This window comes from Hypomesus nipponensis, chromosome 13, assembly GCF_054491055.1.
Source record: "Hypomesus nipponensis isolate SF chromosome 13, ASM5449105v1, whole genome shotgun sequence".
NCBI lineage: Eukaryota > Metazoa > Chordata > Actinopteri > Osmeriformes > Osmeridae > Hypomesus > Hypomesus nipponensis.
Window position 1 is genome coordinate 3,287,877 of NC_140373.1, and position 16,423 is coordinate 3,304,299.

The window sequence follows — 16,423 nt, forward strand, 5'->3', positions numbered from 1 at the left end:
CCTTTTTCTACTCCGACACTTGTCATTGATCAGTGTCTGATCTATTCTGGCAGAGGGTTCACTCCCTTTCCCCTTATTTCATGTTATATTAATAATACTCTCTTGTCCCTGACCCTGTCTCTCTATGTCTTTCTCTGTCTCCTTCTCCATCATTCTCCCTCTCCTTTAACACCCACACCCGTCTTTGTGACCGAATGCCCGGGGCTTATGCTCTTGAGAAGAGGGGCTCTATTTATCACATCTCACTGTTCTTTCTCCTGAATTCCGAAAGTCGCTGGCTTTGGACCCTCTTGAAGGATAAGAACAAAACTTTTCAGACTCGTTTTAACTCTGCCCCTGTGCCTCCCTTCCCGACCAGAGAGGACTCAGTAGAGACAGGCTTTTGTTCTCCTAAAGAGCAGGAGAACTGGCGGAGCAGGGGAGAGCAAAGGCAGAGGAGGGAGGAGGAGAGGTGCGATTCATCGTAGCTTAATACATTTCTTGGCGAATCGGGTTGAGGCGTCATCCTGACCTTGGTTCAGACAGGGTCCCTCTCTGCTTGACACCCACGACAGAGAAGAGGGATTAGGGAAGGACAAGCCGCAGGGCGGTCACATTTCTTTTCCCTTGCTTCCTTCCTTTGTCTCTCGCTCTTTCTCTCATCTTTATTTCTCTCCCACATCTTCCTTTCTCCATGTGTCATGTCTCTCTCTCTCTCTCTCTCTTTCTCTCTCTCTCTATCTCTCTCTCTCCTTTCTCCATGTGTCATGTCTCTCTCTCTCTCTCGGAGCGTTTTGAGCGTGCTGGTCTGTACCTGTGGGATCCTTTCTTCGTAGACTCATGGATATGATTTTCTACATGGAACACAATTTTCCAGTGTAGTCAAATGTGTAACTCAATCCACCTCCCTTCGCTTGCCCCTCCAGCCAAACCACGGCAAGTAGCTAGCACATCTGTGGCAGTTCGAAAGGTCCACGAGGGAAACCTTATTGCTGTCAGAGTGGTGGTTGGGCTGAGAGCGTGTGCAGATGACCCCTTGGCCCTCGTCTCTGTCCTCACATCGGCCAGACCTGCCAGGGGTGAAAGAAGGGGATGTTTTCATTCAGGATGCAGTCGTTTACACATGCTAAAGTCCCTCTATATGTGGTTTCTCTCTTTTGCAGTGCCTCTCCAGCCTACAATCTCCTTTGCATGTTTTAGTTCATGAAAACACTTCATTATAAAAAAATCCATCCATGGTCCTGAAGGGAAATAAATATTTCAGGATATGAAATTATAATGGCTTCCTAGATCAGATAATGACATTGCTCGTTTTATTGCAAGATCTGTTGCACTGTGATATTCATATTTGTCTATTTCTTTCTCTCCCCTATCCCTCTCTCTCACCCACACAGGAGAGGCCATTCTGAAGGAAAGCTTTGTGTGCTTGGGCTCTCTACTTCCATTTGTGGGCACACACACACACACACCACACCCACACACACGTACACACCACCACCACACTCACACTCACACACACACACGTCAGGATGAGGGAAGCCTGGAGGTGGCTGCTGGGGCTGTGCCTCCTGACAAGCTCCGCCTCCCCTCACGGCGGGGCCAACCCCTTCGTGGGGCAGCAGCCCCCCCCGGACCCCTGCTACGACGACGCGGGCGCGGCCCGCCGCTGTATCCCCGAGTTCATCAACGCCGCCTTCGCCAAGGAGGTGGGCGTGTCCAGCGTGTGCGGGCGCCCGCCCTCGCGCTCCTGCAGCGTGGTGGAGCGCAGCGACGAGCGCCCCTCCGTCCGCACCTGCCACGTGTGCGACGCGGCCGACCCCCGCCGCCACCACCCGGCCTCCTACCTGACCGACCTCAACTCCGCCCACAACCTCACCTGCTGGCAGTCGGAGAACCTGCAGGCCTCGCCGCACAACGTCACCCTCACCCTCTCGCTGGGCAAGAAGTTCGAGATCACCTACGTCAGCCTGCAGTTCTGCTCGCCGCGGCCCGAGTCGCTCGCCATCTACAAGAGCATGGACTACGGCAAGAGCTGGACGCCGTACCAGTTCTACTCCTCCCAGTGCCGGCGCGTGTACAGCCGGCCCAACAAGGCGGCCATCACCAAGCAGAACGAGCAGGAGGCTCTTTGCACCGACGGCCACACTGACCTCTACCCCCTCTCCGGGGGGCTCATCGCCTTCAGCACCCTGGACGGACGACCCTCCGGGAAGGACTTTGACAACAGCCCTGTCCTGCAGGACTGGGTCACGGTCACAGACATCCGGGTGGTGTTCAGCCGCCCGCAGCTGCCCAGAGAGCTGGGCCTGGGGGCGGGAGGAGGGGCGGGGGCAGGCCGGGACGAGGACCCCCTGTCGGTGTCGGCGGCGCTGCCGGCGTATTTCTATGCGGTGGGCGACTTCCAGGTGGGCGGGCGCTGCAAGTGTAACGGCCACGCCTCCCGCTGTCTGAAGGACAAGGAGGGGAAGCTGGTGTGTGACTGTAAACACAACACAGAGGGCCCGGAGTGCGACCGCTGCAAGCCTTTCCACTACGACCGGCCCTGGCAACGCGCCAGCGCTCGCGAGGCCAACGAGTGTCTGCGTAAGTCTCACCCCCCCCCTACACACACACACACACACACACACACACACACACACTAACCCACCACCCTCAATTGGCTTTGACTGAGGGTCCATTCTATCCCACTGCAGTTTAGACTGTACCAGCTTGTCCTGCTAACGCAGCGATACAGCAATCAAGACAGAAGGGCCTTTTTGTGAAGGTGGACCGTATTACTTTAACGGTTAGACTTAACTCATTTCTGTTGAAACGTTTTTTCATCAGTTTCAGGTCTCGGAGCAGCTGTGTAGAACATTGAGGATTATCGGGATGAATAATAACAACCGTCTTATCATAGAAGTATCATTCCACAGTCTGGTCTGTTCCTTAGTTCAATGGCCACCATGAAAAGACCATGCTAATTCCCTGTGACTGAGAGCAGAGAGGTTTATTCTGGTCGATCTGTGTGTCTGGGCCACCCTCTCTTGGTCCCTCCCTCCCTCTCTCCCTCTCTCCCTCTCCCCCTCACCCCTCCTCCTGCTCTCCTCATGAATGAAGGAGATATTCTATGGCAGAGTGACAAGCTCCTCAATGCGTCTCAGAATCCCTAATGAGGGAATGTGAGAGGAAGAGGGATGGAGCCTCGCAGCGCAGCAGTCATACGGGCCTGTGAGGCGAGACCAACACCCTCTGTCTCTCCTCCTGTCTCTCTTCCTGTCTCTCCTCCTGTCTCTCCTCCTGTCTCTCCTCCTGTCTCTCCTCCTGTCTCTCCTCCTGTCTGTCTCTCCTCCTGTCTGTCTCTCCTCCTGTCTCTCCTCCTGTCTCTCCTCCTGTCTCTCCTCCTGTCTGTCTCTCCTCCTGTCTGTCTCTCCTCCTGTCTCTCCTCCTGTCTCTCCTCCTGTCTCTCTCCTCCTGTCTCTCTCCTCCTGTCTCTCTCTCCTCCTGTCTCTCCTCCTGTCTCTCTCCTCCTGTCTCTCTCCTCCTGTCTCTCTCCTCCTGTCTCTCTCCTGTCTCTCTCCTGTCTCTCTCTCCTCCTGTCTCTCTCTCCTCCTGTCTCTCTCTCCTCCTGTCTCTCTCTCGTTCTGTCTCTCTTTCCTCCTGTCTCTCTCTCCTCCTGTCTCTCTCTCCACCTGTCTCTCTCCTCCTGGCTCAGACAGGCTTTCTACTCCGCCTCAGCTGCTCCCAATAACCTCCGAACAATGGGAAGATCCGTCTAGATTCAGGTGGCCGCTTTGTGAAAATTGGAAATGAGCCGAGTTTTCCGTTTCTTAACCTACATGAACGGGTGTGGTGGTGCTGAAACAACACAGAACAGCACGCTCCCAACACAGCATATTATAGAATATACAACAAATAATATGTTACCAACGCCATCATAATTAAACAAATATTATACGGTCTACTAACATTATATTAATAAAATCCGACCACTGTCGAAAACGAAACTATACGTTCCACAGCGCTGGTCCGACTGCTGCATAGACTTTTTATAAACTTTACAGAATTAAATAAGTTTAAACAGAAGACTAAGAACAACAACCAAACAACTTACTTTTATCATGAACGCACCATTTCACTAAATTAAAGATGAGCATAAAAGGTATTAGCCTACTGCAGGAGACCAACCGTCATTTCTAATAACTCTAGCTGCTAAAAGACTGTTGACAAGCGTAGTCGGTCTCCTATTGGCTGATCCCACCAGCCTTTCTTAATGGTAATTATGCCCTTTGAAGGTTATTGGACACTGAAATGTGTGCTTTTGGTTTGTGATAAGCACATAGCAATACTTTTTTTTTCCGAGTAATAATAAAAAAGATGTCCTACATTCATTAGTCACACTGTGTTGTGCTCGGAAAACTGCCAAATCACCCAAAAAAAAAAAAAAAAAAAATATATATATATATATATATATATATGTACAGGTATCGGTATGGGCGAATACCAACAAAAAATATATATATATTGGTACTCGTAGTCAGTTCCTAAAAAATGGTATCAGTGCATCTTTACTTCTACAGATGTTTTTATGTGTCCTTATCACACAAAGACATGCTTTCTGCTTCCTACTGGATACATGGAATGCTCCTTCTGTGTCCTAGCATTGCTTTGATATTCATTGACAGAAAAAAGTAAGAGTGAGACATTAGTGAACTTTGTACGGAGGTTAGAAGGCCGGGTATGCACGTTGCCATGACTCCAATGCAACACAACAATAGTATCTTAGATTCTAACATGGTTGTTGGTTGGGCTATATAGATTAAGTATGATGGTAGCTAACAACAAACCAAACCACAGACATCCCCAAAGACTTGACCCTGAAATCTAACGGAGGGATTTGAGAATTCGTCTTCATTACAACGTAATCAACAGGACTCTCTCTTCACTCATTTAAAGAGATGTTTTCTGGGCCGAGCCTGGCGAAGACAAACCTAACCACCCCCTCACAGACAAGTCTAAACAGCGGAAGACAAATGTTGCAGTCGTTGGCACACCGCTGAGGCAAAGTCATCCAAGAATGTCGTTTGGCAGTGATTGCCTTTACCTCAAGATGTGTACTACAGAACAAGTAAAAAAAAAAAAACATCCACACACTGACAACGTGCCAACTTAAAATTACAGCAATTTTAGTGACTTCTTGTTGATGTTAAAGGATTATCTTTGGAATGGATTATTAGTCTAGTGTGATAAAGTGAACATTGTTTTGATATATGATATTGAACCGGTACATTTCTTTCATGGGGGCTTTATAAGGTTTTAAAGGAATGTTAATTCCCAATAAATATACCGGCATTTATTTTTTACTCCTACAGTACAGTGCTGTGCCAGTTTTGCCGGTGGTACACTTAGTCAAAAGGTTCTTTTTGGAAATAACTGGAATAGGCGGAACCAAATTCAGGTCATTTTGCCTGTCATAAAAATGTGTTGCCATAGGAAAATAACACCGAACTGGAAGCCCCTGTCCCCCTTTTCACCTTTCCCTGTAACGAAATAAAATTACAAGCGAATAAGGGGGAAAAGAAACATGGAGCAGGACATTGAAAAACAGCGTATATTTTTCTAACATGTTGTAATTGCCAGCGTGCTGGCCTCAAACCATGTTTAGCATTGAGCAGTGCCAGGCCTACTTACTGAGGAGGGAGAGTGACAGGGCCTGCGATCCACAGCGGGGCAGCTGCAGCTCTGCCCAACGAGCCGCTCGGTTCCTGTGCTTCTACTGGGTCCCCTGATCCCACCTTGCACACACACACACACACACACACACATCCTGACACACACACACACATCCTGACACACACACACTGTACAGTACACACACACACACTAACCCCTCTCCTTCTCAGACCCTGGGTCTCTGAACTCCTCATCTTGTTTGTGATTCGATCCCCTATATTCAGCCCTGCCTCACCGTCGCCCCCTCAGGTTGTTAGCCTCGTGGTCCCACTACCCCCTCACATCTTCTCTGGTCTCTTTACCTCTACCCCAATGTGGGTCTCTTTCTCTCCCCCTCTTTATCTCTCCTCCCCTCCTCCCCTCCCTCTGTCCTGCGTCCTGCGTCCTCCTGCAGTTCGGGAAACCTTCGGCCCACTTCCCGTAGCTCGGTCCTCGGTGGCCCTGCCAGGTCCCTTCTGTCCGTCAGTCCTGACCAGCAGGCCTGCGCCGGCCAACACCGATGACCTCATCGCAAGGCTGATACAAGGCGGTATAAAGCCAGTCCGCGTTGCACGCTACTACCTGATCACAGACCCCGAACAGGCCAGGCGCAGGGCTCCGTGTCCCTTCCTGGTTTCTTCTTCTAGGACGGAGCTTTACGGCTCAGTCCCTCACGCCTCCTCACAGTGAGCTGGAGGACCGGTGAAAAGCATCCCTCAGGAACACTGAAGCTCACACAAATGCCGCCTCCCTTTGTCGGGTTCCCCCCAGTCCCCCCAGCCTCTCGCTCTCGCTCTCTGTTCCTGGTTCAGTTGAGGGGAGGGCGCGGCCTGGGCAGTGAGGCCTGCAGCGATCGCAGCATCAGGCTCAGTCTGAGGTACAGCTGAGGTGTGTGTGTGTTTAGACAGGGCAAGGGGTGTGAGACCAGCACGACGAGTCAGAGTGAAGGTCCCTCAGGTGTCACCGTAGCCCCCCCTCAGTGCCCCCGCCGTGCCCCCCTCTGAGCCCCCCCCTCTGAGCCACTGGGCGGCTGGCAAAGGGCCGGCGGGGTTAGGGGGGCTGGCTGAGGTCATGATCCTGTGAGGGGTGATGACAAGGTTAAACTGACGGGTATATACCCCTGGGGGGGAGGGGCGGGGGGAGCAGGAGGGGGGAACGGGGATGTGGAGAGTTGGTGAAAACCTAGTGGACCATATCACCAATCCTACCCCCTTCTGCCGTCTATTCTGACAGAGACCGCACTCCCAATATAGCATCACATTCTTACGAAACGAATCGGACCATTTTAAATAAACACGGGGCGAAAAATAATCTCCACGCAGGCAAAAAGTGACATTGGAATCCGCAGCCCCTTCACGTGTTTCTCAATCCTCGACTCTAACCTCGGCATTAAACCAGATGGCTTAAAGGGCTCTTTTGTCTCTCCTGATGTCAGTTGAGCCTTTGTGTGGTTCTGCGAGCCAGGAGTGCTGTCTCCTTGGGGACTGTGTGATTGTTCACTGGTCTCTGCTAATGTTTGACGTGCGCCTCGCTGAGATTACTGTCTAGGCTTTTGGCAGCCCAGGATCCGACTGCAGACACAAACCAGCACACACATGCTGCCCTGAACGCAGCCATGAATCCTGCCCACAGACTCGGGTTTACAAATCCCAGCTTGAAGATTTTGAAAAAGAACCCCGTAAAGGAACAGGTCTGTTTTTGTTGAGGAAGACAAAAAAGAAAAAAAAAAAGAAGCTATAATTTACCGCACATCAACTTTGTTTGAGCCAGAAGAATGTGGCAACAACAGACAATTAGAAACGTTAGGAAGGTTACTGGTAGTGACGGAAGTTTTCCTGCGTTGCTAGGGACCTGAGGAACTGACACGGTAACAGAGCAGAGACGTTAGAGGGGTCAAAGGTCATGGTCCAAGACAGATTCGATTGGCTCACACTTAGAAAGTGATGAACTCACTGGCTCATTACGAGGGCCTTGGAATCGTTCTCCACCCATGATGAGGCTTGTGCCACTGAGACCTCCATATAGTGGGGAGGGGGGGGCCCTTGGCCCCAGAGCCTCCCTCTCTGAGGGGCTCCACTGCCTGCCAGCCTGCACCCCCCCCCCCCTCATTAGCAGAGGGATGCCAGGCCAGGCCTGGTCCTGGGTAGTGTTGGGCCAGGTCTGCTGGAAGCCTGGAGCTGGCCTCTGGGGCCACGAAGCTGGGGCCATGAGGCTGGGCCCATGAGGCTGGGCCCATGAGGCTGGGGCCCAGAGCCCATCCATCTGTAATGGAGCATGAGGGCCTGGCTGCTCCCAGAACCAGGCCTCCACTGGGCTCTGCTGGTTCCATAATGAGAACCTGGAAGGATTAGTGTGGAGCCCATGCTTTGATATGACCATATTTACCATATTGAGGTGATCCATGTGTTCCATCTTGCTGGAGTGAGTGTGGGGTGGGTCTATTCCAGCTCAGTACCAGGAGAACTCGGGCTGTACATGTTCCTGTATTTGGAACCTGGCTGTTGGGTCGTCTTTTACGACCCTCATCAAAATTCGCGAATGGAGAAAGTGCATCACCAATATCAAGTACACACCAGCTCAGAACAAACGAAGCATCCAACTAGCCATGTATGGAAACAAGCTTGGGAGTTCCTTTAATACCTCTTGAAGTTATTGACCCCTGATGTAACAGGTGGTGTTAGATCATGTCTACCGTTCTGAGAGTGCATAGTTGAAGGTGAATGTAAGCGACCAGAATGAGGGAAACAAGAGTCGAGACAGGAGGCTTCGAACTCGGTCGCCAGCCAGCTCAGTCTTTGTGGTGGAGGCCGGTGTTTTAGGAGGGCCAACCCTTGTTTTTTGGAAACTATTAGCTGGAATTAGGGGGACTTTGACAGATGGGATGGCAGGGCGGTCCAGGAGTAATGTTTGCATGCGTGTGTGTTGGTGTGTGTGTCTGCGTGTGTCCTTGTGTGTGTGTGTGTGTGTGTGTGTGTGTGTTAGAGTGTGTGTGTGTGTGTGTGTTAGAGTGTGTGGTGGGTTGCGGTGTGAGCCCCAGATCTGTGTGTGCAGAATGTGTGTGAGTGTGTTTGGGGGTCCGCCCCAGCCAGACTCACATCCTCAGGGAGAGAGGAGGGGGAACGTGGGGAGGTGTTGAGATCTGCACACCCCCTCACACACAGGAGCCCCAGCACACACTCCACCTCTCACTCCTTCTCTTTCTTCATCTCTTTCTGCCTCCCTCTCTCGCTGCCTCCCTCTCCTCACCCGCTATGTCTCTTGCTCGCTCTCTCCCCCTCCCACCCCCCCACCCCCCCTCTCCTTTTCTCTGACATGGGGCAGATGGCTGCTGATTATAATTTCAAAGCAGCGCTCCATCTTTTCACAGCGTTTCCCCTCCCTGCAAGGGCAGAGGGAGGTCAGCTCCCTTCTCCTACTCCAGCACCACCACATATCCATCAAGCCACGTTTTGGGAACAGGACTGAGAAATGACTTTCTCCCTCCCCTCCCTTTCTCTTTCTCGCGCACACACATATATAGACATGTCGTATGGTCACACTATCATTTGGATTTAAGCACCGTGGAATAATGTGCAGAGTGAACTTGGTAGTAGCACATCTCCCCCTGACTGGATAATAAACGAGTTCAGTGTGTGGTTGGGATGGGATAACCTTGCTTGGTTGGACCTGCCTCGACCAGCCAAGCTCCATGCTGTCAGGCAGGGCAGTACCGGCCTCCACCTCTAGAGGGCAGCGTGACGTGGCAGCGCTCAGACAAACACAGACTTGTCTCCGTCACCATGTTGTTGTTACATGTATGTGCCATGTTCCCGCCATCTCTGATGACTTAACCCCACCCAGGGCTGCCGCCCCAGGGGCTAGCTAGGTGCCCCGACACTTCAATTACTTCCAGCGTGACACCCAAATGAGCAAGGGGTGTACGGGGGGGGGGGGGGGGGTTATTCTGTGCTTTCGAATAATTACACAGGCCAGGAATGTTGTTCTAAAATCAGCAGCCCTATGAAATGGTGCCTTTGGGGTAGTTAGCCTGAGACACGGGGGCTAAGGAAGTGTGTGTGCAGGTGTGTGTGTGTAGGTGTGTGTGTGTGTGTGTGTAGGTGTGTGTAGGTGTGTGTGTGTAGGTGTGTGTGTGTAGGTGTGTGTGTGTGTGTAGGTGTGTGTGTGTAGGTGTGTGTGTGTAGGTGTGTGTGTGTAGGTGTGTGTGTGTAGGTGTGTGTGTGTGTAGGTGTGTGTGTGTGTGTGTGTGTGTGTGTAGGTGTGTGTGTGTGTAGGTGTGTGTGTGTGTGTGTGTGTGTGTGTAGGTGTGTGTGTGTGTAGGTGTGTGTGTGTAGGTGTGTGTGTGTAGGTGTGTGTGTGTAGGTGTGTGTGCTGTCCTGTAAGTATGTGATGTGGAAGAATGTGTCCTGAGCTGGAGAGAGACAGACAGATACACAGACAGACAGACAGACAGACAGATACACAGACAGACAGACAGATACACAGACAGACAGACAGACAGACAGATACAGACAGACAGACAGACAGACAGACAGACAGATACAGACAGACAGGCAGGCAGGCAGGCAGGCAGGCAGGCAGGCAGGCAGGCAGGCAGAGACAGACAGACAGACAGACAGACAGACAGACAGACAGACAGACAGACAGACAGACAGCTTAGGGGCTCATTGTCGTAGATTTGCCAACATGATCTACTGAGGTATTGGGTTTCTTGGTAGAAGTTGGCTGTATGTTTCTTGTTCTGTGCAGTGAACCAGCATTTAACAGCATAGACAGGACTTTCAGGATAGCAGACTGTCAAATATCAAGAGCAGTGTCACAAGGTTAATGTTGGATCTCTGGGAACAGCATCCCAAAGCCCAAGGCATGTGTGTGTGTGTGAGGGTGTATCTGTGTGTGTGAGAGAGAGAGAAAGACAGAGAGAGAAAGAGAGAGAGTGACAGAGAAAGAGAGAGAGTGACAGAGAGAGAGAGAGAGAGAGACAGAGAGAGAGAGAGAGAGAAAGAGAGAGAGAGACAGAGAGAGCGCACACCGTGTAATCTAGAAGTGAGATCTGAGATGCTGCTTTTCATTCCTGTGCCAATGCAAGCAGCCTGGGCCGTAGCGTGCCGCCCCGCCCACCCGCCCTGCCGCTCCTCCGTGCCCCCATCCCCTCCGTCCCACAGATGGTAGCAATCACCAGCAGAACAGAGGTGCCCACCGGCAGTGTGGGGGGGCGGGGAGGGGAAGGGGGTGGGGGTTCTCCACGTACACTAATTGAATCTTGTCAAAGTCGCTTACCCCCCCTTGTGCAGATTTACTTGCTGGGAAGAGAACTTTTCTTGCGTAATATATATATATATATTTTTTTTTTTTTTGAAGTGTGTGTGTTTTTGTTCTCTGTAATGTTATAAAGCCAACTATGTTTTTGTAACAGTTTGCCATCTTCTATTAGAGCTCTCTGCAATGTAGGCCTTTTAAAACGTGCCTGTGAAAATATGTGGTTTTGGGCTGCGGGCCACACTGTAGTTCATCATGGCATGAAGAGAAGTCTGCTCCAGTCTCTGTCTCCCTTCAGTGCTGAACCATCTGCCCAGACCCCTTGAGACTAGGTTTCTTTCCGGTCTTCTTTGACAGCATACTAGCTGTAGATGTAGAGCATGGAGGTTCTATGCAGACTAGTTCTACACGTGGAGCCCGGTGAGGTTCTATGCAGACTAGTTCTACACGTGGAGCCCGGTGAGGTTCTATGCAGACTAGTTCTACACGTGGAGCCCGGTGAGGTTCTATGCAGACTAGTTCTACACGTGGAGCCCGGTGAGGTTCTATGCAGACTAGTTCTTCACGTGCAGCCTGGTGAGGTTCTATGCAGACTAGTTCTACACGTGGAGCCCGGTGAGGTTCTATGCAGACTAGTTCTTCACGTGCAGCCTGGTGAGGTTTTATGCAGACTAGTTCTACACGTGGAGCCCGGTGAGGTTCTATGCAGACTAGTTCTACACGTGGAGCCCGGTGAGGTTCTATGCAGACTAGTTCTACACGTGGAGCCCGGTGAGGTTCTATGCAGACTAGTTCTACACGTGGAGCCCGGTGAGGTTTTATGCAGACTAGTTCTACACGTGCAGCCTGGTGAGAATGTATGGGATTTGGCTTTTCCAGGCTGCAGGATCCTTTCCGTCCTCCTGCCTGGTTATGGAACAGCCCCGCGGGGGCAAACCAACCCACTTCTGCTAGTTTCTCTACACAAGTCTCCACAGCCTGGATAATAGCTGCCTAAAAGGTCCATTTAAGACTCAAAACATTACACAGCCAGTTTCTATCTAACACCCCACTGTCCCAGCCACACACACACACACTTGTGACATCACGGCCCTAGGCTCTATCTCACACATTTGAGTCATCATCCAGTGTAATTAAAGGCATTAAGCTGTCCCACTCCCAGCTTGCTGCTGTTTGAGTGACACCCTGTCCAGCCTCCGGCCCTCTGCACTGAGCATGCTCAGACACACAACACAATTCTCACTGGGGTCTTGAATGACCCATCATGATCACACCACTAGTTTCCTACCAATACATGAGTTGCTCATTCACAAATCGATATCAGCGGCGTAACTCCCACTGTATGTCAGGTCTTGTTTATGCATGAATCAAATGGCTGGCTTTATATCAGATATGTTTCTCTGAACAGTTACATGAACGAGCTACAGTGTTTCCCTCTCTCTTCCATTTCCCCCTTACCTCTCTTCCTGCTGTGCCATCTGGCTGGTCACTGTGGTAGAACTGTAGGTGTGTGTGTGTGTGTGACCGGTGTGTGTCCCTGTGTGTGCGCGCAGGCGTGTGCGGGGAGTGTGCGAGCGGGTCGTTGAGATCAGTTTTCATGCATCCTTTTTCAAAGCGAAGCCAGTTTGTCAGGTCAGCTTGGGTTGATTTCTGCCTCAGGGCCAGTGCCTGTTTCCAGTTAGGAGACACGCAGACATACACAGAGACTGGGAAACATGGAGGGCCAGAGATATGAGTGTTTGGACGTGATAAGAGAGAGTCGACCAGAGAGACCAGAGCTTAGGCAGACACAAGCACAAGCCACCGTGTCCTCCCAAACCTGGCATTTACATTTACATTTAGTCATTTAGCAGACGCTCTTATCCAGAGCGACTTACAGTAAGTACAGGGACATTCCCCCCGAGGCAAGTAGGGTGAAGTGCCTTGCCCAAGGACACATCGTCATTTTTTTTTTTTTTTTTTGCATGGCGGGGAATCGATCCAGCAAACTTCTGATTACTAGCCCGACTCCCTCACCACTCAGCTGTCTGACTCCCGGGCGTAACCTCCGGGCGTAACCTCCGGGCGTAACCTCATAATAAACACCACCCCTGTTGCTGCCGTCCACAGAGACGGAGAGAGGGAGAAAGAGAAAGGACGAAAAGGGGAGGAAGAGAGAAAGGATGAGAGAAAGTGGGAGGGGAATAAAAGAGGGGAGAGCATAGAGTCATTGAAAGACAAGATGAGAGAAAGGGGAGATGGAGGGAGATAGGGTTATGGGCGGGGGTCGGGGAGGGGGGGATTAGGGGACTCTCAGTTCAAAGGGCTCCTGAGAGCTGGCTCTTAAGACGATGGCGTGTGGCTAACCGCAAATAGAGGGGAGGGGGGGGGGCAAGGAGGGAGGGATGCGGGCCAAAACCCAGCCTTCTGTGTGTGTGTGTTTCTGCGTGTGTGTGTTTCTGCGTGTGTGTGTTTCTGCGTGTGTGTGAGAGAGACAGTTACTCAGGGATGTGTTTTGTGTGATTTATTAGGACAATACAAGCGTGCTCAGTAGTATAAACCATACCTTGGTGTCAAATGTTTTGCCTCTTTGGTATGGTGCAGTATGCTGTGTGCGACTGTGTGAGTGTGCATGTGTGTGTGTGTGCGTGTGTGTATGTGTGTGAGAGGGCTGTTACGCCTGGTCAGTCCAGCCACCTGCTCAGGGCACCAGGAAGCACCAGGTTAATTATCTCCTCATTAGAGCCAAGCCAGTGTGCAGATTTAACACACACACACACACACACAAAGGGATGGCAGGGGCCCACATAGCAGACCGTGGTAGCCAGGCCAAGGGGACCCCAGGGGGGCCCAGGTTTGGCCGGGAGCCCTGGGCCTGGAGGGAGGCCTGGAGGGGAAGGTGGTGGAGAGCAGGAGAACAGCCTCCAGTTTCAAGGACCAGTTTTAGCCATGGGATTTGGCTTTTCGACACACATCCAAAATCAATTGGCAGTGTTGGCTTGGCTTGGGCCGAGGTAAAGGAAAATGAGGTTAGATTTATGCCACACATATGGAGAAGGGGGTTGGAGACCTTGCGCGCTCAGTGAGCGCACTAACTAGTGCGTTTTATTTGCATTGCATTGCCGTTTTATGAGGTCATTTGTCAGACAAACGTGTGCACAGACTTGTCTGTTCCGGACACCTGCTGGGTCAAGCTGAACACGTGGGCATCCAAATACATTCAGCCTATCAGATTATCTTGATGCTTTCTTAACACCTCTCTTTCCTCCTCACCTCTTCTGCCCCTCTCTCTCCTCCTCACCTCTTCTGCCCCTCTCTCTCTCTCCACACCTCTTCTGCCCCTCTCTCTCCACACCTCTTCTGCCCCTCTCTCTCCTCCACACCTCTTCTGCCCCTCTCTCTCTCTCCACACCTCTTCTGCCCCTCTCTCTCCACACCTCTTCTGCCCCTCTCTCTCCACACCTCTTCTGCCCCTCTCTCCTCACCTCTTCTGCCCCTCTCTCTCCTCACCTCTTCTGCCCCTCTCTCTCCTCACCTCTTCTGCCCCTCTCTCTCCACACCTCTTCTGCCCCTCTCTCTCCACACCTCTTCTGCCCCTCTCTCTCCTCCTCACCTCTTCTGCCCCTCTCTCCACACCTCTTCTGCCCCTCTCTCTCCAAACCTCTTCTGCCCCTCTCTCTCCTCACCTCTTCTGCCCCTCTCTCTCCACACCTCTTCTGCCCCTCTCTCTCCTCCTCACCTCTTATGCCCCTCTCTCTCCTCCTCACCTCTTCTGCCCCTCTCTCCTCACCTCTTCTGCCCCTCTCTCTCCACACCTCTTCTGCCCCTCTCTCTCCTCCTCACCTCTTCTGCCCCTCTCTCTCCTCCACACCTCTTCTGCCCCTCTCTCTCTCTCCTCACCTCTTCTGCCCCTCTCTCTCTCTCCTCACCTCTTCTGCCCCTCTCTCCTCCACACCTCTTCTGCCCCTCTCTCTCCTCACCTCTTCTGCCCCTCTCTCCTCACCTCTTCTGCCCCTCTCTCTCCTCACCTCTTCTGCCCCTCTCTCTCCTCACCTCTTCTGCCCCTCTCTCTCCTCACCTCTTCTGCCCCTCTCTCTCCTCACCTCTTCTGCCCCTCTCTCTCCTCACCTCTTCTGCCCCTCTCTCTCCTCTTCTCCTTCCCAAATGCACACTCACACAGTCGCACACAGCATACTGCAGCCTCCTGTTTGTTAAGCCCTTGTCTCTGATCTGTTAGAGACATTCAAACCACACAGCCAGAATCTGTTTCTCTCAAACACTACGAATCGGGCATCTAAATCCACTGGTTTGGGTCCAGGCCACACCTCCTCCCAGGGCTGTGGCCACACCCCCTCCCAGGGCCCTGGCCACGCCCCCTCCCAGAGCCCTGGCCACGCCCCCTCCCAAGGCTCTAGGGTGTCTTCCTTTCCTGCTCCTTCTTCCCACAGATGTTGAGTGTTTTCACAGAACTGCAGTGCAACTTTGATGTGTTAATGAATTGAAAAATGGCCCTCGCTGGTGTTCAGTTATCCCTGCTGAGCCTAATTGTGTGTGTGTGTCCATGTATACAGCACTTCAAAACAAACCCATAAACATTCCTAATGCAGCACAACAGATCCTCATGCTACAGCAGTGGCAACTCTCTCTCCCTCTCCCTCTCCCCCTACCCCTACCCCTCTCTCTCTCTCTGTCTCTCTCTGTCTCTCTCACACTCCTCCTCTCTCCCACACTCTCACACTCTCACTTTCTCCATCCTTAACCCTCTTTCTCTCCCTCCTGTTTCATTCTGTTCCTCTCCATTTCCTTCATCCTCCCCTCCAATCTCAACCCCCTGCATGGGCCTGTCGGTGGGTGCTGTGGGCTGAGGAGGCCTGCATGGGCCTGTCTGTGGGTGCTGTGGGCTGAGGAGGCCCCCATGGGCCTGTCTGTGGGTGCTGTGGACTGAGGAGGCCTCCATGGGCCTGTCTGTGGGTGCTGTGGACTGAGGAGGCCTCCATGGGCCTGTCTGTGGGTGCTGTGGACTGAGGAGGCCTGCATGGGCCTGTCTGTGGGTGCTGTGGGCTGAGGAGGCCTGTCTGTGGGTGCTGTGGGCTGAGGAGGCCTGTCTGCGGGTGCTGTGGGCTGAGGAGGCCTGCATGGGCCTGGACACTAACACCCAGCCGGCTGCTAGCTTTCATGTCCCACTACAAGGTGTTAATGGACACAAGTGCTCTCAGCTGTGTGTGTTTCAGACGTTTGATCACATCCACCCTCCCCCCTCCCACACACACACACACCACCTCCAACAGACTGGTGTGTTCTTTGTCATGAACCTCTTGGAGAAGTGAGACAGGCTGCTCTCCCGTCATTCAGCCCCCCCCAGTAGGCATCCACAGCATTATTCCTTTCTCTCCCAGCTGTGTTTCATTCCGTAGGCCAGTCACAGTGTCTGGTAGGATACTGTTTGGATTGCATTATTCCAAAAATGTAATACTGTCTTAAAGACGCTTGGGAACCTGAGTGTTCCAGCTCTCTCCTC

General features: G+C 52.1%; 1 protein-coding gene across 2 annotated transcripts in view; it reads left to right on the forward strand.

Annotated features, from left to right (window-relative positions):
* The window catches only part of ntn2 (netrin 2), a 49,642-nt gene that overhangs the window by 13,747 nt on the left and 19,472 nt on the right, over window positions 1–16,423 (forward strand). For both annotated transcript variants that reach the window (XM_084670569.1, XM_084670568.1), the window contains exon 2: window positions 1,374–2,562. In XM_084670569.1, coding sequence (XP_084526695.1) covers window positions 1,509–2,562 — 1,054 coding nt within the window. In that variant the 5' untranslated portion in view covers window positions 1,374–1,508. The remainder of the gene's footprint in view (window positions 1–1,373; window positions 2,563–16,423) is intronic.